This window comes from Crinia signifera, chromosome 1, assembly GCF_055691185.1.
Source record: "Crinia signifera chromosome 1, ASM5569118v1, whole genome shotgun sequence".
Classification (NCBI taxonomy): Eukaryota; Metazoa; Chordata; class Amphibia; order Anura; family Myobatrachidae; genus Crinia; species Crinia signifera.
The window spans coordinates 471,364,642-471,388,079 of NC_139217.1; the positions used below are offsets into that span (position 1 = coordinate 471,364,642).

Below are 23,438 nucleotides of genomic sequence, written 5' to 3' on the forward strand. Positions count from 1 at the left end.
ATTTCTAGTGCTATAAACAGGACTTTTTTTCTTCCTGGCTGCCACAGCATACTGCAGCGTCCAAAGCTCTTCTTGCATCAACTACACGGACTCTCGTCTCCAGAGCCGATGGATCAAATGTCAGCATAGCGTGTGAGGGCGGTGCAGTGGAAGGCTTCCTCCCTGCGTCGCATACTCACTGTGACAATGCATTCCCACCGTGCCCTGTGATGTCACAACCCTTCTGCCCGCCTCCTCTGCTGCAGAAGTCTGTCTCTTGTTGTAAAGTCCCAGGCCAGGGGCAGTCAAAGATTCAGGAGCTTTGTAATGGCATCTGCCCCGACTGACTTTTGTCAACATGGATTGGCAGCCTAGAGCAGTGTCAGACATATCTTACATCCAAGGTTCCCCACACTGCACACTTATTGCCCCAGCCTGCACACTCTACCACTACCTGGCCAGCAGCAACAGGGCAAAGCAGTGCTGTGACTCGTGAGTGGAAAGGGGGCAGGGCCTAAAATATGCACCATGACTAGATTTTAGGTAAAATATGCAATAACCAGTAAGAATGGGCAAAATATGCAAATGCATATGCAAATATGCAAATGCATATAATCCTGTCTCTAGTAATAACAATTGTTTGTGTGTAGAGATGGTTTGGTATGACCTATGACCCCTCCCCACCAGTGGGATTGGTGTGAAGGAGAACTGCAAAGTAAGTGTTGGGTTTGGTAAGCTAGAGACAAGGGGGATACTAAGAGGAGGGAGAGAAGTGTGTAAGACATTGATACAGACATTCCCGTGAATATTACAGGAAACAGAAGATGAACATTGATCCCATCTGCAATACGTGGGACACATCTCAGTAACACAGCCAGATACTAAATATATCTGAAGTTACACAAGGTTCTGGTCGGAGCGCGGGGCCACCATGACCGGCTGTAGGTCTCCTCTTACCTTCCATTGCATATTTCATGTCCTGAGAGAAGAGGTTCCACATGACCTCCGCACTGACTTTCCCCACACTCAGCTCCTGAGGAAACCTGGTAGGAAGAGACAGAAATATGAGATAATGATAGGACCAGAGGACCTCCATGGCGGAGCTGGGACCCTCAACAAGGAGTCGCTAGTACAGTATGAGGGGCAGCGGACGCTAACAGGGACATCAGTGCATACCGTGAGACCATCATATACCAGATACACAACAAGGGGTCTCTACGTGTGAGGATAATAATGATCATATACCGGATACATAACAAGGGGTCTCTACGTGTGAGGATAATAATGATCATATACCGGATACACAACAAGGGGTCTCTACGTGTGAGGATAATAATGATCATATACCGGATACACAACAAGGGGTCTCTACGTGTGAGGATAATAATGATCATATACCGGATACACAACAAGGGGTCTCTACGTGTGAGGATAATAATGATCATATACCGGATACACAACAAGGGGTCTCTACGTGTGAAGATAATAATGATCATATACCGGATACACAACAAGGGGTCTCTACGTGTGAGGATAATAATGATCATATACCGGATACACAACAAGGGGTCTCTACGTGTGAGGATAATAATGATCATATACCGGATACACAACAAGGGGTCTCTACGTGTGAGGATAATAATGATCATATACCGGATACACAACAAGGGGTCTCTGCGTGTGAGGATAATAATGACCATATACCGGATACACAACAAGGGGTCTCTACGTGTGAGGATAATAACGACCATGTACCGGATACACAACAAGGGGTCTCTACGTGTGAGGATAATAATGACCATATACCGGATACACAACAAGGGGTCTCTACGTGTGAGGATAATAACGACCATGTACCGGATACACAACAAGGGGTCTCTACGTGTGAGGATAATAATGATCATATACCGGATACACAACAAGGGGTCTCTACGTGTGAGGATAATAACGACCATGTACCGGATACACAACAAGGGGTCTCTACGTGTGAGGATAATAATGATCATATACCGGATACACAACAAGGGGTCTCTACGTGTGAGGATAATAATGACCATATACCGGATACACAACAAGGGGTCTCTACGTGTGAGGATAATAATGACCATATACCGGATACACAACAAGGGGTCTCTACGTGTGAGGATAATAACGATCATATACCGGATACACAACAAGGGGTCTCTACGTGTGAGGATAATAATGATCATATACCGGATACACAACAAGGGGTCTCTACGTGTGAGGATAATAATGATCATATACAGGATACACAACAAGGGGTCTCTACGTGTGAGGATAATAATGATCATATACCGGATACACAACAAGGGGTCTCTACGTGTGAGGATAATAACGATCATATACCGGATACACAACAAGGGGTCTCTACGTGTGAGGATAATAACGATCATATACCGGATACACAACAAGGGGTCTCTACGTGTGAGGATAATAATGATCATACACCGGATACACAACAAGGGGTCTCTGCGTGTGAGGATAATAACGATCATATACCGGATACACAACAAGGGGTCTCTACGTGTGAGGATAATAACGATCATATACCGGATACACAACAAGGGGTCTCTACGTGTGAGGATAATAATGATCATATACCGGATACACAACAAGGGGTCTCTACGTGTGAGGATAATAACGATCCTATACCGGATACACAACAAGGGGTCTCTACATGTGAGGATAATAATGACCATATACCGGATACACAACAAGGGGTCTCTACGTGTGAGGATAATAATGACCATATACCGGATACACAACAAGGGGTCTCTACGTGTGAGGATAATAATGACCATATACCCGATACACAACAAGGGGTCTCTACGTGTGAGGATAATAACGATCATATACCGGATACACAACAAGGGGTCTCTACGTGTGAGGATAATAATGATCATATACCGGATACACAACAAGGGGTCTCTACGTGTGAGGATAATAATGATCATATACCAGATACACAACAAGGGGTCTCTAGGTGTGAGGATAATAATGACCATATACCAGATACACAACAAGGGGTCTCTACGTGTGAGGATAATAATGATCATATACCGGACACACAACAAGGGGTCTCTACGTGTGAGGATAATAATGATCATATACCGGACACACAACAAGGGGTCTCTACGTGTGAGGATAATAATGACCATATACCGGATACACAACAAGGGGTCTCTACGTGTGAGGATAATAATGATCATATACCGGATACACAACAAGGGGTCTCTACGTGTGAGGATAATGATCATATACCGGATACACAACAAGGGGTCTCTACGTGTGAGGATAATAATGACCATATACCGGATACACAACAAGGGGTCTCTACGTGTGAGGATAATAACGATCATATACCGGATACACAACAAGGGGTCTCTACGTGTGAGGATAATAATGATCATGTACCGGATACACAACAAGGGGGCTCTACGTGTGAGGATAATAATGACCATATACCGGATACACAACAAGGGGTCGCTACGTGTGAGGATAATAATGACCATGTACCGGATACACAACAAGGGGTCTCTACGTGTGAGGATAATAACGATCATATACCGGATACACAACAAGGGGTCTCTACGTGTGAGGATAATAATGACCATATACCGGATACACAACAAGGGGCCTCTACGAGTGAGGATAATAACAATCATATACCGGATACACAACAAGGGGCCTCTACGAGTGAGGATAATAATGATCATGTACCGGATACACAACAAGGGGTCTCTACGTGTGAGGATAATAATGATCATATACCGGATACACAACAAGGGGTCTCTACGTGTGAGGATAATAACGATCATATACCGGATACACAACAAGGGGCCTCTACGAGTGAGGATAATAATGATCATGTACCGGATACACAACAAGGGGTCTCTACGTGTGAGGATAATAATGATCATATACCGGATACACAACAAGGGGTCTCTACGTGTGAGGATAATAACGATCATATACCGGATACACAACAAGGGGTCTCTACGTGTGAGGATAATAATGACCATATACCGGATACACAACAAGGGGCCTCTACGAGTGAGGATAATAATGATCATGTACCGGATACACAACAAGGGGTCTCTACGTGTGAGGATAATAATGATCATATACCGGATACACAACAAGGGGTCTCTACGTGTGAGGATAATGATCATATACCGGATACACAACAAGGGGTCTCTACGTGTGAGGATAATAATGACCATATACCGGATACACAACAAGGGGTCGCTACGTGTGAGGATAATAATGACCATGTACCGGATACACAACAAGGGGTCTCTACGTGTGAGGATAATAACGATCATATACCGGATACACAACAAGGGGTCTCTACGTGTGAGGATAATAATGACCATATACCGGATACACAACAAGGGGCCTCTACGAGTGAGGATAATAACAATCATATACCGGATACACAACAAGGGGCCTCTACGAGTGAGGATAATAATGATCATGTACCGGATACACAACAAGGGGTCTCTACGTGTGAGGATAATAATGATCATATACCGGATACACAACAAGGGGTCTCTACGTGTGAGGATAATAACGATCATATACCGGATACACAACAAGGGGCCTCTACGAGTGAGGATAATAATGATCATGTACCGGATACACAACAAGGGGTCTCTACGTGTGAGGATAATAATGATCATATACCGGATACACAACAAGGGGTCTCTACGTGTGAGGATAATAACGATCATATACCGGATACACAACAAGGGGTCTCTACGTGTGAGGATAATAATGACCATATACCGGATACACAACAAGGGGCCTCTACGAGTGAGGATAATAATGATCATGTACCGGATACACAACAAGGGGTCTCTACGTGTGAGGATAATAATGATCATATACCGGATACACAACAAGGGGTCTCTACGTGTTAGGATAATGATCATATACCGGATACACAACAAGGGGTCTCTACGTGTGAGGATAATAATGACCATATACCGGATACACAACAAGGGGTCTCTACGTGTGAGGATAATAATGACCATGTACCGGATACACAACAAGGGGTCTCTACGTGTGAGGATAATAATGATCATATACCGGATACACAACCAGGGGTCTCTACGTGTGAGGATAATAACAATCATATACCGGATACACAAGAAGGGGTCTCTACGTGTGAGGATAATAATGACCATATACCGGATACACAACAAGGGGCTTCTACGTGTGAGGATAATAATGATCATATACCGGATACACAACAAGGGGTCTCTACGTGTGAGGATAATAATGATCATATACCGGATACACAACAAGGGGTCTCTACGTGTGAGGATAATAATGATCATATACCGGATACACAACAAGGGGTCTCTACGTGTGAGGATAATAATGATCATATACCGGATACACAACAAGGGGTCTCTACGTGTGAGGATAATAATGACCATATACCGGATACACAACAAGGGGCCTCTACGAGTGAGGATAATAATGATCATGTACCGGATACACAACAAGGGGTCTCTACGTGTGAGGATAATAATGATCATATACCGGATACATAAGGGATCTCTACGTGTGAGGATAATAATGATCATATACCGGATACACAACAAGGGGTCTCTACGTGTGAGGATAATAATGACCATATACCGGATACACAACAAGGGGTCTCTACGTGTGAGGATAATAATGACCATATACCGGATACACAACAAGGGGTCTCTACGTGTGAGGATAATAATGATCATATGCCGGATACACAACAAGGGGTCTCTATGTGTGAGGATAATAATGATCATATACCGGATACACAACAAGGGGTCTCTACGTGTGAGGATAATAATGACCATATACCGGCTACACAACAAGGGGTCTCTACGTGTGAGGATAATAACGACCATATACCGGATACACAACAAGGGGTCTCTACGTGTGAGGATAATAATGATCATATACCGGATACACAACAAGGGGTCTCTACGTGTGAGGATAATAATGATCATATACCGGACACACAACAAGGGGTCTCTACGTGTGAGGATAATAATGATCATATACCGGATACACAACAAGGGGTCTCTACGTGTGAGGATAATAATGACCATATACCGGATACACAACAAGGGGCCTCTACGAGTGAGGATAATAATGATCATGTACCGGATACACAACAAGGGGTCTCTACGTGTGAGGATAATAATGATCATATACCGGATACATAAGGGATCTCTACGTGTGAGGATAATAATGATCATATACCGGATACACAACAAGGGGTCTCTACGTGTGAGGATAATAATGATCATATACCGGATACACAACAAGGGGTCTCTACGTGTGAGGATAATGATCATATACCGGATACACAACAAGGGTTCTCTACGTGTGAGGATAATAATGACCATATACCGGATACACAACAAGGGGTCTCCTCGTGTGAGGATAATAATGACCATGTACCGGATACACAACAAGGGGTCTCTACGTGTGAGGATAATAATGATCATATACCGGATACACAACCAGGGGTCTCTACGTGTGAGGATAATAACAATCATATACCGGATACACAAGAAGGGGTCTCTACGTGTGAGGATAATAATGATCATATACCGGAAACATAACAAGGGGTCTCTACGTGTGAGGATAATAATGACCATATACCGGATACACAACAAGGGGTCTCTACGTGTGAGGATAATAATGATCATATACCGGATACACAACAAGGGGTCTCTACGTGTGAGGATAATAATGATCATATACCGGATACACAACAAGGGGTCTCTACGTGTGAGGATAATAATGACCATATACCGGATACACAACAAGGGGCCTCTACGAGTGAGGATAATAATGATCATGTACCGGATACACAACAAGGGGTCTCTACGTGTGAGGATAATAATGATCATATACCGGATACATAAGGGATCTCTACGTGTGAGGATAATAATGATCATATACCGGATACACAACAAGGGGTCTCTACGTGTGAGGATAATAATGATCATATGCCGGATACACAACAAGGGGTCTCTATGTGTGAGGATAATAATGATCATATACCGGATACACAACAAGGGGTCTCTACGTGTGAGGATAATAATGACCATATACCGGCTACACAACAAGGGGTCTCTATGTGTGAGGATAATAACGACCATATACCGGATACACAACAAGGGGTCTCTACGTGTGAGGATAATAATGATCATATACCGGATACACAACAAGGGGTCTCTACGTGTGAGGATAATAATGATCATATACCGGACACACAACAAGGGGTCTCTACGTGTGAGGATAATAATGATCATATACCGGATACACAACAAGGGGTCTCTACGTGTGAGGATAATAATGACCATATACCGGATACACAACAAGGGGTCTCTACGTGTGAGGATAATAATGACCATGTACCGGATACACAACAAGGGGTCTCTACGTGTGAGGATAATAATGACCATATACCGGATACACAACAAGGGGTCTCTACGTGTGAGGATAATAATGATCATGTACCGGATACACAAAGAGGGGTCTCTACGTGTGAGGAAAATAATGACCATATACAGGATACACAACAAGGGGTCTCTACGTGTGCGGATAATAATGATCATATACCGGATGCACAACAAGGGGTCTCTACGTGTGAGGATAATAATGACCATATACCGGATACACAACAAGGGGCCTCTACGTGTGAGGATAATAATGATCATATACCGGATACACAACAAGGGGTCTCTACGTGTGAGGATAATAATGATCATATACCGGATACACAACAAGGGGTCTCTACGTGTGAGGATAATAATGACCATATACCGGATACACAACAAGGGGTCTCTACGTGTGAGGATAATAATGATCATATACCGGATACACAACAAGGGGTCTCTACGTGTGAGGATAATAACGACCATATACCGGATACACAACAAGGGGTCTCTACGTGTGAGGATAATAACGACCATATACCGGATACACAACAAGGGGCTTCTACGTGTGAGGATAATAACGACCATATACCGGATACACAACAAGGGGTCTCTACGTGTGAGGATAATAACGACCATATACCGGATACACAACAAGGGGTCTCTACGTGTGAGGATAATAATGATCATATACCGGATACACAACAAGAGGTCTCTACGTGTGAGGATAATAATGAGCATATACCGGCTACACAACAAGGGGTCTCTACGTGTGAGGATAATAACGACCATATACCGGATACACAACAAGGGGTCTCTACGTGTGAGGATAATAATGACCATATACCGGATACACAACAAGGGGTCTCTACGTGTGAGGATAATAATGACCATATACCGGATACACAACAAGGGGTCTCTACGTGTGAGGATAATAATGACCATATACCGGATACACAACAAGGGGTCTCTACGTGTGAGGATAATAATGATCATATACCGGATACACAACAAGGGGTCTCTACGTGTGAGGATAATAATGATCATATACCGGACACACAACAAGGGGTCTCTACGTGTGAGGATAATAATGATCATATACCGGATACACAACAAGGGGTCTCTACGTGTGAGGATAATAATGATCATATACCGGATACACAACAAGGGGTCTCTACGTGTGAGGATAATAATGACCATATACCGGATACACAACAAGGGGTCTCTACGTGTGAGGATAATAATGATCATATACCGGATACACAACAAGGGGTCTCTACGTGTGAGGATAATAATGATCATATACCGGATACATAAGGGATCTCTACGTGTGAGGATAATAATGATCATATACCGGATACACAACAAGGGGTCTCTACGTGTGAGGATAATAATGATCATATACCGGATACACAACAAGGGGTCTCTACGTGTGAGGATAATGATCATATACCGGATACACAACAAGGGTTCTCTACGTGTGAGGATAATAATGACCATATACCGGATACACAACAAGGGGTCTCTACGTGTGAGGATAATAATGACCATGTACCGGATACACAACAAGGGGTCTCTACGTGTGAGGATAATAATGATCATATACCGGATACACAACCAGGGGTCTCTACGTGTGAGGATAAAACAATCATATACCAGATACACAAGAAGGGGTCTCTACGTGTGAGGATAATAATGATCATATACCGGATACATAACAAGGGGTCTCTACGTGTGAGGATAATAATGACCATATACCGGATACACAACAAGGGGTCTCTACGTGTGAGGATAATAATGATCATATACCGGATACATAACAAGGGGTCTCTACGTGTGAGGATAATAATGACCATATACCGGATACACAACAAGGGGTCTCTATGTGTGAGGATAATAATGATCATATACCGGATACACAACAAGGGGTCTCTACGTGTGAGGATAATAATGACCATATACCGGATACACAACAAGGGGTCTCTACGTGTGAGGATAATAATGACCATATACCGGATACACAACAAGGGGTCTCTACGTGTGAGGATAATAATGATCATATGCCGGATACACAACAAGGGGTCTCTATGTGTGAGGATAATAATGATCATATACCGGATACACAACAAGGGGTCTCTACGTGTGAGGATAATAATGACCATATACCGGCTACACAACAAGGGGTCTCTACGTGTGAGGATAATAACGACCATATACCGGATACACAACAAGGGGTCTCTACGTGTGAGGATAATAATGACCATATACCGGATACACAACAAGGGGTCTCTACGTGTGAGGATAATAATGATCATATACCGGATACACAACAAGAGGTCTCTACGTGTGAGGATAATAATGACCATATACCGGCTACACAACAAGGGGTCTCTACGTGTGAGGATAATAACGACCATATACCGGATACACAACAAGGGGTCTCTACGTGTGAGGATAATAATGACCATATACCGGATACACAACAAGGGGTCTCTACGTGTGAGGATAATAATGACCATATACCGGATACACAACAAGGGGTCTCTACGTGTGAGGATAATAATGATCATATACCGGACACACAACAAGGGGTCTCTACGTGTGAGGATAATAATGACCATGTACCGGATACACAACAAGGGGTCTCTACGTGTGAGGATAATAATGATCATATACCGGATACACAACAAGGGGTCTCTACGTGTGAGGATAATAATGACCATATACCGGATACACAACAAGGGGTCTCTACGTGTGAGGATAATAATGATCATATACCGGATACACAACAAGGGGTCTCTACGTGTGAGGATAATAATGATCATATACCGGATACACAACAAGGGGTCTCTACGTGTGAGGATAATAATGATCATATACCGGATACACAACAAGGTGTCTCTACGTGTGAGGATAATAATGATCATATACCGGATACACAACAAGGGGTCTCTACGTGTGAGGATAATAACGACCATATACCGGATACACAACAAGGGGTCTCTACGTGTGAGGATAATAATGACCATGTACCGGATACACAACAAGGGGTCTCTACGTGTGAGGATAATAATGATTATATACCGGATACACAACAAGGGGTCTCTACGTGTGAGGATAATAATGACCATATACCGGATACACAACAAGGGGTCTCTACGTGTGAGGATAATAATGACCATGTACCGGATACACAACAAGGGGTCTCTACGTGTGAGGATAATAATGATCATATACCGGATACACAACAAGGGGGTCTCTACGTGTGAGGATAATAACAATCATATACCGGATACACAACAAGGGGTCTCTACGTGTGAGGATAATAATGATCATATACCGGATACATAACAAGGGGTCTCTACGTGTGAGGATAATAATGATCATATACCGGATACACAACAAGGGGTCTCTACGTGTGAGGATAATAATGATCATATACCGGATACACAACAAGGGGTCTCTACGTGTGAGGATAATAATGATCCTATTAGTGGTCCCACAACAGGAACATAAGAGAAACTAATCCTGTAGATAAAAGGAAGCGTTGTATTCTCAGAGTCGGCATGCAGCATGCAAACCACAGCACACACTGCAAGCCTGCCACTCGCTGTGTAGTGTAACCCCACAGGCCTTGCAGTGCGCTTCCCAATCCCACCTGCACAGGTGACGCTACTGAGCTACCAACTACACCTCTGATAACTGCGAGAGGGACAGGCCACACCATCCACTCTGACCTCCAGCTATTACCAGCAGGCACCAACACTCAGCATATACCGAATACAGGGTCAAAGCATAAAGGGGGTGGCCAGGCTATCTGATATATTAGGTTATATAGCCACAGACTGAGAGTTATATAGTGGGAGGAGCAGGGTCCCCAGCAGCACAGAGTATATCAGGAGATGGGGAATGTGTCAGGGAGGACAGGGCTACATGTGACAAGGGCAGTGACATGATGTAAAGAGGGGAATGGAGGAAGCAGGAAGTCACAGACTGAGAGTTATATAGTGGGAGGAGCAGGGTCCCCAGCAGCACAGAGTATATCAGGAGATGAGGGATGTGTCAGTGAGGACAGGGCTGTATGTGACAGGGGCAGTGACATGATGTGAGTAGGGGAATGGAGGCAGCAGGAAGCCACAGAGTGAGAGTTACATAGTGGGAGGAGCAGGGTCCCCAGCAGCACAGAGTATATCAGGTGATGAGAGATGTGTCAGTGAGGACAGGGCTGCTTGTGACAGGGGCAGTGACATGATGTGAGTAGGGGAATGGAGGCAGCAGGAAGTCACAGACAGAGTTATATAGTGGGAGGAGCAGGGTCCCCAGCAGCACAGAGTATATCAGGAGATGAGTGATGTGTCAGTGAGGACAGGGCTGCATGTGACAGGGGCAGTGACATGATGTGAGGAGGGGAATGGAGGCAGCAGGAAGCCACAGACTGAGAGTTATATAGTGGGAGGAGCAGGGTCCCCAGCAGCACAGAGTATATCAGGAGATGGGTGATGTGTCAGTGAGGACAGGGCTGCATGTGACAGGGGCAGTGACATGATGTGACTGTGAGGGGAGGAGCAGGGTCCCCAGCAGCACAGAGTATATTAGGAGACAGGCACATATATAAACCTAAAGCTGGTTGTTAGGCTAAGATATGAAATACACTTTTTCTAAACTGAATAATATATGAGAACACTGCCATCTGCTATGTACCAGGCCACCCCATTTATCTTGTGTGAGGATGATGCTAGAAGGACTAATGTGAACGTATCGCTGGCTGATGGCGGCTCCTTCCCGAGCACCATGTAACGAGCATGCAAGACAACGGCAGCAGGCAAGTACGAGCAGTGCGTCCCTCACTCACCCGGTGTCAGGAAGCGCTCGCACCATGGCTGACGTCAGAGTCACTTATACAACAAGAGACAGACAGGAAAACAGACTGACAGGAGGTGACATCTCTACAAAGCACAGAAGGATTAGAGACACAGAAACCAATCACAGCCTGTGGGCAGCAGCTGCGGGGTCTCTTACTGGTTGAGTACTGGGGTGTAGGCGTTCTTATCCTCCTCTATTATCGATACGATCAGCGTTATCAGCTTGGGCCAGAAGTCCAGATTTTTTATACACGGACCTTGTTCTTCTGGGGGCAGATCTTGCTTCTTGCTCTGGGGAAATAGACATCAGTAAAGAGACGCACGCCCAATTCAAATACCACAACCCCACCAGGGTGCACACATTATATGTTACTGTCCACCAAGGTCCCGATATTTCTACATTATCTGATATTGCCCACTAAGATGCCCCCACAAAACCATCTGTTACGGTCTTCCAAATTGCTAGGATGCCCCCACCTGCTGTCAGCCATGACCTCAAAACAGACAGTGTAATGGTTACATTACTGCCTCACAGCACTGAGGTCACGGGTTCTATTCCCACCATGTGTTATATATACGGGGCAGTACGGACGGTGTAATGGTTACATTACTGCCTCGCAGCACTGAGGTCATGGGTTCTATCCCCACCATGTGTTATATATACGGGGCAGTACAGATGGTGTAATGGTTAGCATTACTGCCTCACAGAGCTGAGGTCATGGGCTCTATCCCCACCATGTGTTATATATACGGGGCAGTATGGATGGTGTAATGGTTAGCATTACTGCCTCACAGCACTGAGGTCATGGGTTCTATCCCTACCATGTGTTATATATACGGGGCAGTACGGATGGTGTAATGGTTAGCATTACTGCCTCATAGCGCTGAGGTCATGGGTTCTATCCCCACCATGTGTTATATATACGGGGCAGTACGGATGGTGTAATGGTTAGCATTCCTGCCTCACAGCACTGAGGTCATGGGTTCTATCCCTACCATGTGTTATATATACGGGGCAGTACGGATGGTATAATGGTTAGCATTACTGCCTCACAGCACTGAGGTCATGGGTTCTATCCCTACCATGTGTTATATATACGGGGCAGTACAGATGGTGTAATGGTTATAGCATCACTGCCTCACAGCGCTGAGGTCATGGGTTCTATCCCTACCATGTGTTATATATACGGGGCAGTACAGATGGTGTAATGGTTATAGCATCACTGCCTCACAGCGCTGAGGTCATGGGTTCTATCCCCACCATGTGTTATATATACGGGGCAGTATGGATGGTGTAATGGTTACATTACTGCCTCAGAGCGCTGAGGTCATGGGTTCTATCCCCACCATGTGTTATATATACAGGGCAGTACGGATGGTGTAATGGTTACATTACTGCCTCACAGCGCTGAGGAAATGGGTTCTATCCCCACCATGTGTTATATATATGGGGCAGTATGGACGGTGTAATGGTTACATTACTGCCTCGCAGCACTGAGATCATGGGTTCTATCCCCACCATGTGTTATATATACGGGGCAGTACAGATGGTGTAATGGTTAGCATTACTGCCTCACAGCACTGAGGTCATGGGTTCTATCCCCACCATGTGTTATATATACGGGGCAGTACGGATGGTGTAATGGTTAGCATTACTGCCTCACAGCACTGAGGTCATGGGTTCTATCCCCACCATGTGTTATATATACGGGCAGTACGCCTCACAGCGCTGAGGTCATGGGTTCTATCCCCACCATGTGTTATATATACGGGGCAGTATGGATGGTGTAATGGTTAGCATTACTGCCTCACAGCACTGAGGTCATGGGTTCTATCCCTACCATGTGTTATATATACGGGGCAGTACGGATGGTGTAATGGTTAGCATTACTGCCTCATAGCGCTGAGGTCATGGGTTGGTGTAATGGTTAGCATTACTGCCTCACAGCACTGAGGTCATGGGTTCTATCCCTACCATGTGTTATATATACGGGGCAGTACGGATGGTGTAATGGTTAGCATTACTGCCTCACAGCACTGAGGTCATGGGTTCTATCCCTACCATGTGTTATATATACGGGGCAGTACAGATGGTGTAATGGCTATAGCATCACTGCCTCACAGCGCTGAGGTCATGGGTTCTATCCCCACCATGTGTTATATATACGGGGCAGTACGGATGGTATAATGGTTACATTACTGCCTCACAGCGCTGAGGTCATGGGTTCTATCTCCACCATGTGTTATATATACAGGGCAGTACGGATGGTGTAATGGTTAGCATTACTGCCTCACAGCGCTGAGGTCATGGGTTCTATCCCTACCATGTGTTATATATACGGGGCAGTACAGATGGTGTAATGGCTATAGCATCACTGCCTCACAGCGCTGAGGTCATGGGTTCTATCCCCACCATGTGTTATATATACGGGGCAGTACGGATGGTATAATGGTTACATTACTGCCTCACAGCGCTGAGGTCATGGGTTATATATACAGGGCAGTACGGATGGTACCATGTGTTATATATACAGGGCAGTACGGATGGTGTAATGGTTAGCATTACTGCCTCACAGCGCTGAGGTCATGGGTTCTATCCCCACCATGTGTTATATATAAAGGGCAGTACGGATGGTGTAATGGTTACATTACTGCCTCACAGCACTGAGGTCATGGGTTCTATCCCCACCATGTGTTATATATACGGGGCAGTACGGATGGTGTAATGGTTACATTACTGCCTCACAGCACTGAGGTCATGGGTTCTATCCCCACCATGTGTTATATATACGGGGCAGTACGGACGGTGTAATGGTTACATTACTGCCTCACAGCGCTGAGGTCATGGGTTCTATCCCCACCATGTGTTATATATACGGGGCAGTACGGACGGTGTAGTGGTTAGCATTACTGCCTCTCAGGGCTGAGGTCACGGGTTCTATCCCCATCATGTGTTATATATACGGGGCAGTATGGATGGTGTAATGGTTAGCATTACTGCCTCACAGCGCTGAGGTCACGGGTTCTATCCCCATCATGTGTTATATATACGGGTTAGTACGGACGGTGTAATGGTTACATTACTGCCTCACAGCGCTGAGGTCATGGGTTCTATCCCCACCATGTGTTATATATACAGGGCAGTACGGATGGTGTAATGGTTAGCATTACTGCCTCACAGCGCTGAGATCATGGGTTCTATCCCCACCATGTGTTATATATACGGGGCAGTACGGACGGTGTAATGGTTAGCATTACTGCCTCACAGCGCTGAGGTCATGGGTTCTATCCCCACCATGTGTTATATATACGGGGGAGTACGGATGGGGTAATGGTTAGCATTACTGCCTCACAGCACTGAGGTCATGGGTTCTATTCCCCCATGTGTTATATATACGGGGCAGTACGGACGGTGTAATGGTTACATTACTGCCTCACAGCGCTGAGGTCATGGGTTCTATTCCCACCATGTGTTATATATACCGGGCAGTACGGATGGTGTAATGGTTACATTACTGACTCACAGTGCTGAGGTCATGGGTTCTATCCCCACCATGTGTTATATATACGGGGCAGTACGGACGGTGTAATGGTTACATTACTGCCTCACAGTGCTGAGGTCATGGGTTCTATCCCCACCATGTGTTATATACAGTATACGGGGCAGTACGGATGGTGTAATGATTAGCATTACTGCCTCACAGCGCTGAGGTCATGGGTTCTATTCCCACCATGTGTTATATATACGGGGCAGTACATACGGTGTAGTGGTTAGTATAACTGCCTCACAGCACTGAGGTCATGGGTTCTATCCCCACCATGTGTTATATATACGGGGCAGTATGGACGGTGTAGTGGTTAGTATAACTGCCTCACAGCGCTGAGGTCATGGGTTCCATTCCCAGCATGGCCCTAACTGTGCGGAGTTTGTATATTCTTCCCGTGCTTGCGTGGGTTTCCTCCGGGTACTCCAGTTTCCTCCCACAATCCAAAAATATACTGGTAGGTTAATTGGCTCCCAACAAAAAAATGAACCCTATTGTCTATGTACTGGGGATTCTGATGTCTGAGAAAGACTGTCAATATCACAACTGTGGGAGATTCACCAGGCACCCACCAACCAGTAGAGAAGCGGCAGGTGCTATGGTTTTTAAGTAAATTGGGAAAGGTTCAGCAGCAGCACGTAGGTGGAATAGGACTGGCCACCATGTAAACATCAAAAGTTAACAAGTGGTTAGTTCTATAAGAGGAACCTTCGCTCTGTGCATATTACACTGAGCCACCTTGTATGCAGTATAATGTACTGAGCCATGTCTGGGATAGGTAGTCTAGCTCCAAGTCTAACCTGCCGAGCCACAACTAGCTCCAAGTCTAACCTGCTGAGCCACAACTAGCTCCAAGTCTAACCTGCCTAGCCACAACTAGCTCCAAGTCTAACCTGCCGACCCATAACTAGCTCCAAGTCTAACCTGCCAAGCCATAACTAGCTCCAAGTCTAACCTGCCGAGCCATAACTATGGCCATATCTAACCTGCCGAGCCTTAACTAGCTCCAAGTCTAACCTGCCAAGCCATAACTAGCTCCAAGTCTAACCTGCCAAGCCATAACTATGGCCATATCTAACCTGCCGAGCCTTAACTAGATCCAAGTCTAACCTGCCGAGCCACAACTAGCTCCAAGTCTAACCTGCTGAGCTATAACTAGCTCCAAGTCTAACCTGCCGAGCCATAACTAGCTCCAGATCTAACCTGCAGAGTCATAACTAGCTGCAAGTCTAACCTGCCGAGCCATAACTATGGCCATATCTAACCTGCCGAGCCTTAACTAGATCCAAGTCTAACCTGCCGAGCCACAACTAGCTCCAAGTCTAACCTGCTGAGCCATAACTAGCTGCAAGTCTAACCTGCCGAGCCACAACCAGCTCCAAGTCTAACCTGCCAAGCGATAACTAGCTCCAAGTCTAACCTGCCAAGCGATAACTAGCTCCAAGTCTAACCTGCCAAGCGATAACTAGGTCCAAGTCTAACCTGCCGAGCCACAACTAGCTCCAGGTCTAATGTGCCAAGCCATAACTAGCTGCAAGTCTAACCTGCCAAGTCTAACGTGCCAAGCCATAACTATGCCCATATCTAACATGCAGAGCACAACTAGCTCCAAGTCTAACCTGCTGAGCCATAACTAGCTCCACGTCTAACCTGCCAAGCCATAACTAGCTCCACGTCTAACCTGCCGAGCCATAACTAGCTCCATGTCTAACCTGCCGAGCCATAGCTAGCTGCAAGTCTAACCTGCCAAGTCTAACGTCCCAAGCCATAACTATGCCCATATCTAACCTGGCGAGCCACAACTAGCTCCAAGTCTATCCTGCTGAGCCATAACTGCTCCAAGTCTAACCTGCCGAGCCATAACTGGCTCCAGGTCTAACCTGCCAAGCCATAACTAGCTCCAGGTCTAACCTGCCAAGCCATAACTAGCTCCAGGTCTAACCTGCCAAGCCATAACTAGCTCCAGGTCTAACCTGCCAAGCCATAACTAGCTCCAGGTCTATACTGCCGAGCCCTAACTAGCTCCACGTCTAACCAACCAAGCCATAACTAGCTCCACGTCTAACCTGCCAAGCCATAACTAGCTCCACGTCTAACCTGCCAAGCCATAACTAGCTCCAAGTCTATACTGCCGAGCCATAACTAGCTCCACGTCTAACCAACCAAGCCATAACTAGCTCCACCTCTAACCTGCCAAGCCATAACTAGCTCCAGGTCTAACCTGCCAAGCCATAACTAGCTCCAGGTCTAACCTGCCAAGCCATAACTAGCTCCAGGTCTAACCTGCCAAGCCATAACTAGCTCCAGGTCTATACTGCCGAGCCATAACTAGCTCCACGTCTAACCAACCAAGCCATAACTAGCTCCACGTCTAACCTGCCAAGCCATAACTAGCTCCAAGTCTAACCTGCCAAGCCATAACTAGCTCCAAGTCTATACTGCCGAGCCATAACTAGCTCCACGTCTAACCAACCAAGCCATAACTAGCTCCACCTCTAAGCTGCCAAGCCATAACTAGCTCCAGGTCTAACCTGCCAAGCCATAACTAGCTCCAGGTCTAACCTGCAAGCCATAACTAGCTCCTCGTCTAACCTGCCAAGCCATAACTAGCTCCACGTCTAACCTGCCAAGCCATAACTAGCTCCAAGTCTACAATGCAGAGCCATATCCAAGTACAGAGCATCTAGTTCTTGTCGGATCTTTTGGTTCTGGCCGTCATGTGGGGAGATATAATACTACTGCCAATAGTTCCTGCTCGAAGCAATAACCCGCCTTTCTTTACTACACCCGTTGGAATTCTTGCTGACCTGGTGCCCTAGCTCACATTTGCTGCATGTTGCCAGCCCTGACCCCAAAAGTGTTTAATGTTATTCTGTCTGTCCCCTGCCCTTCACCATAGCTGTAATATTGGCTTTGTTGGTTTATAACCAGTGCTGATTCTAGATTTGGAATCATTATACTACCTGCACCCAGCGAGTGACATTGGGGACTGAGTATAATGTTTTCTGCAGCAGAGAGTCTCCTATCATAGCTGCCAGTAGCCAGCACATGATCATATAGAGATATAGAATATTACTACATAAGCTGCAGCTAACGATGACATCAGAGTACCGGCAACTACGGTCAGCAACCAGGGAAAGGCAGATTCTATAGCTGGAGACCCTGTTACTGGTTCTAGGCTCAAAGTGGTCATAATTAGGGTTCCATGATGCTGGCTATACCCTGTATAAAGACTTCAGTTATAACATTGACATATATGCACATATAGCTAAAACCAGTGCACTATAGATATACACACGTGCGTACATACATATCTATACACATATATAGAACATTGTACATTACGTACGGGGTCGGTCTGGTACTCCCGGCTGTACAGCTCGTGGCAGTTGTTGAAGATGTACTCATAGGTGGAGTTCAGGCAGGCTTTCACACAGTCCCGGACCACCTGGCTGGCACGCGGCGGACTCTGCAGCTCTTGTACCTGGCAGTACGGAGACAGAATAAGAGGATACAGAGGGCTGCATTTCAAAAAGACAAACAAAAAAGTCAGCTGCAAAAAAACATTGCGCACACGTATGTAAGAGAGGCCCAGTGAGGCTACGTGGTACAATGCTCCTACATACATGTGCAATCCTCAGAATCAGGTCCACAGTGTCATAGGGGCATCCAAATATTACACTGTAAATCTGAATGAACCATTATTTGGTGTAGGAACGCGTACATGGTGGGTGATACATACAGTACTAGTATATGGTGATACATACAGTACTAGTATATGGTGATACATACAGTACTAGTATATGGTGATACATATAGTACTAGTACATGGTGTGTGATACATACAGTACTAGTATATGGTGGGTGATACATACTGTACTAGTATATGGTGATACATACAGTACTAGTATATGGCGATACATACAGTACTAGTATATGGTGGGTGATACATACAGTACTAGTAAATGGTGGGCGACACATACAGTACTAGTATATGGTGGGTGATACATAGAGTACTAGTAAATGGTGGGCGACACATACAGTACTAGTATATGGTGGGTGATACATACAGTACTAGTATATGGTGGGTGTTACATACAGTGCTAGTATATGGTGGGTGATACATACAGTACTAGTAAATGGTGGGCGACACATACAGTACTAGTATATGGTGGGTGATACATACAGTACTAGTAAATGGTGGGTGATACATACAGTACTAGTAAATGGTGGGTGATACATACAGTACTAGTATATGGTGGGCGACACATACAGTACTAGTATATGGTGGGCGACACATACAGTACTAGTATATGGTGGGTGATACATACAGTACTAGTATATGGTGGGTGATACATACAGTGCTAGTAAATGGTGGGTGATACATACAGTACTAGTAAATGGTGGGCGACACATACAGTACTAGTATATGGTGGGTGATACATACAGTACTAGTATATGGTGATACATACAGTACTAGTATATGGTGATACATACAGTACTAGTATATGGTGGGTGATAAATACAGTACTAGTATAGGATGGGTGATACATACAGTACTAGTATATGGTGATACATACAGTACTAGTATATGGTGGGTGATACATACAGTACTAGTATACGGTGATACATACAGTACTAGTATAGGGTGGGCGATACATACAGTACTAGTATATGGTGGGCGATACATACAGTACTAGTATATGGTAATACATACAGTACTAGTAAATGGTGGGCGATACATACAGTACTAGTATATGGTGATACATCCAGTACTAGTATATGGTGATACATACAGTACTAGTATATGGTGATACATCCAGTACTAGTATATGGTGGGTGATACATACAGTACTAGTATATGGTGATACATACAGTACTAGTATATGGTGATACATACAGTACTAGTATATGGTGATACATACAGTACTAGTATATGGTGATACATACAGTACTAGTATATGTTGATGCATACAGTACTAGTATATGGTGGGTGATACATACAGTACTAGTATATGGTGATACATACAGTACTAGTATATGGTGAGTGATACATACAGTACGAGTATAGGGTGGGCGATACATACAGTACGAGTATAGGGTGGGCGATACATACAGTACTAGTATATGGTGATACATACAGTACTAGTATATGGTGATACATACAGTACTAGTGTATGGTGATACATACAGTACTAGTATATGGTGATACATACAGTACTAGTATATGGTGATACATACAGTACTAGTATATGGTGGGTGATACATACAGTACTAGTATAGGGTGATACATACAGTACTAGTATATGGTGATACATACAGTACTAGTATATGGTGATACATACAGTACTAGTATATGGTGATACATACAGTACTAGTATATGGTGGGTGATACATACAGTACTAGTATATGGTGATACATACAGTACTAGTATATGGTGATACATACAGTACTAGTATATGGTGATACATACAGTACTAGTATATGGTGATACATACAGTACTAGTAAATGGTGATACATACAGTACTAGTAAATGGTGAGTGATACATACAGTACGAGTATAGGGTGATACATACAGTACTAGTATATGGTGATACATACAGTACTAGTATATGGTGGGTGATACATACAGTACTAGTATATGGTGATACATACAGTACTAGTATATGGTGATACATACAGTACTAGTAAATGGTGATACATACAGTACTAGTATATGGTGATACATACAGTACTAGTAAATGGTGATACATACAGTACTAGTAAATGGTGAGTGATACATACAGTACGAGTATAGGGTGATACATACAGTACTAGTATATGGTGGGTGATGCACACAGTACTAGTATAGGATGGGTGATACATACAGTACTAGTATATGGTGGGTGATACATACAGTACGAGTATAGGGTGGGCGATACATACAGTACTAGTATAGGGTGATACATACAGTACTAGTATAGGGTGGGCGATACATACAGTACGAGTATAGGGTGGGCGATACATACAGTACGAGTATAGGGTGGGTGATACATACAGTACTAGTATATGGTGATACATACAGTACTAGTATATGGTGGGTGATAAATACAGTACTAGTATAGGGTGGGCGATACATACAGTACTAGTATAGGGTGATACATACAGTACTAGTATAGGGTGGGCGATACATACAGTACTAGTAAATGGTGGGCGACACATACAGTACTAGTATATGGTGGGTGATACATACAGTACTAGTATATGGTGATACATACAGTACTAGTATATGGTGGGTGATAAATACAGTACTAGTATAGGATGGGTGATACATACAGTACTAGTATATGGTGATACATACAGTACTAGTATATGGTGGGTGATACATACAGTACTAGTATACGGTGATACATACAGTACTAGTATAGGGTGGGCGATACATACAGTACTAGTATATGGTGGGCGATACATACAGTACTAGTATATGGTGATACATACAGTACTAGTAAATGGTGGGCGATACATACAGTACTAGTATATGGTGATACATACAGTACTAGTATATGGTGATACATACAGTACTAGTATATGGTGAGTGATACATACAGTACGAGTATAGGGTGGGCGATACATACAGTACGAGTATAGGGTGGGCGATACATACAGTACTAGTATATGGTGATACATACAGTACTAGTATATGGTGATACATACAGTACTAGTGTATGGTGATACATACAGTACTAGTATATGGTGATACATACAGTACTAGTATATGGTGAGACATACAGTACTAGTATATGGTGGGTGATACATACAGTACTAGTATAGGGTGATACATACAGTACTAGTATATGGTGATACATACAGTACTAGTATATGGTGATACATACAGTACTAGTATATGGTGGGTGATACATACAGTACTAGTATATGGTGATACATACAGTACTAGTATATGGTGATATATACAGTACTAGTATATGGTGATACATACAGTACTAGTATATGGTGATACATACAGTACTAGTAAATGGTGATACATACAGTACTAGTAAATGGTGAGTGATACATACAGTACGAGTATAGGGTGATACATACAGTACTAGTATATGGTGATACATACAGTACTAGTATATGGTGGGTGATACATACAGTACTAGTATATGGTGATACATACAGTACTAGTATATGGTGATACATACAGTACTAGTATATGGTGATACATACAGTACTAGTATATGGTGATACATACAGTACTAGTAAATGGTGATACATACAGTACTAGTAAATGGTGAGTGATACATACAGTACGAGTATAGGGTGATACATACAGTACTAGTATATGGTGGGTGATGCACACAGTACTAGTATAGGATGGGTGATACATACAGTACTAGTATATGGTGGGTGATACATACAGTACTAGTATATGGTGGGCGATACATACAGTACTAGTATATGGTGGGTGATACATACAGTACTAGTATATGGTGATACATACAGTACTAGTATATGGTGGGTGATACATACAGTACTAGTATATGGTGATACATACAGTACTAGTATATGGTGATACATACAGTACTAGTATATGGTGATACA

The 23,438-nt window shown here is 44.2% G+C and overlaps 1 protein-coding gene across 6 annotated transcripts in view; it reads right to left on the minus strand.

Annotated features, from left to right (window-relative positions):
• The window catches only part of UNC13B (unc-13 homolog B), a 314,963-nt gene that overhangs the window by 38,706 nt on the left and 252,819 nt on the right, over positions 1-23,438 (minus strand). For 5 of the 6 annotated variants that reach the window (XM_083155406.1, XM_083155407.1, XM_083155408.1 and 2 more), the window contains 3 exons: positions 19,202-19,336; positions 12,465-12,598; positions 937-1,022 (listed from right to left, as the gene is read on the minus strand). In XM_083155406.1, the coding sequence (XP_083011532.1) occupies positions 937-1,022; positions 12,465-12,598; positions 19,202-19,336 (355 nt within the window). Of the gene's footprint in view, positions 1-936; positions 1,023-12,297; positions 12,392-12,464; positions 12,599-19,201; positions 19,337-23,438 lie in introns of all 6 variants that reach the window. The other variant, XR_014453376.1, reaches the window with a different exon arrangement.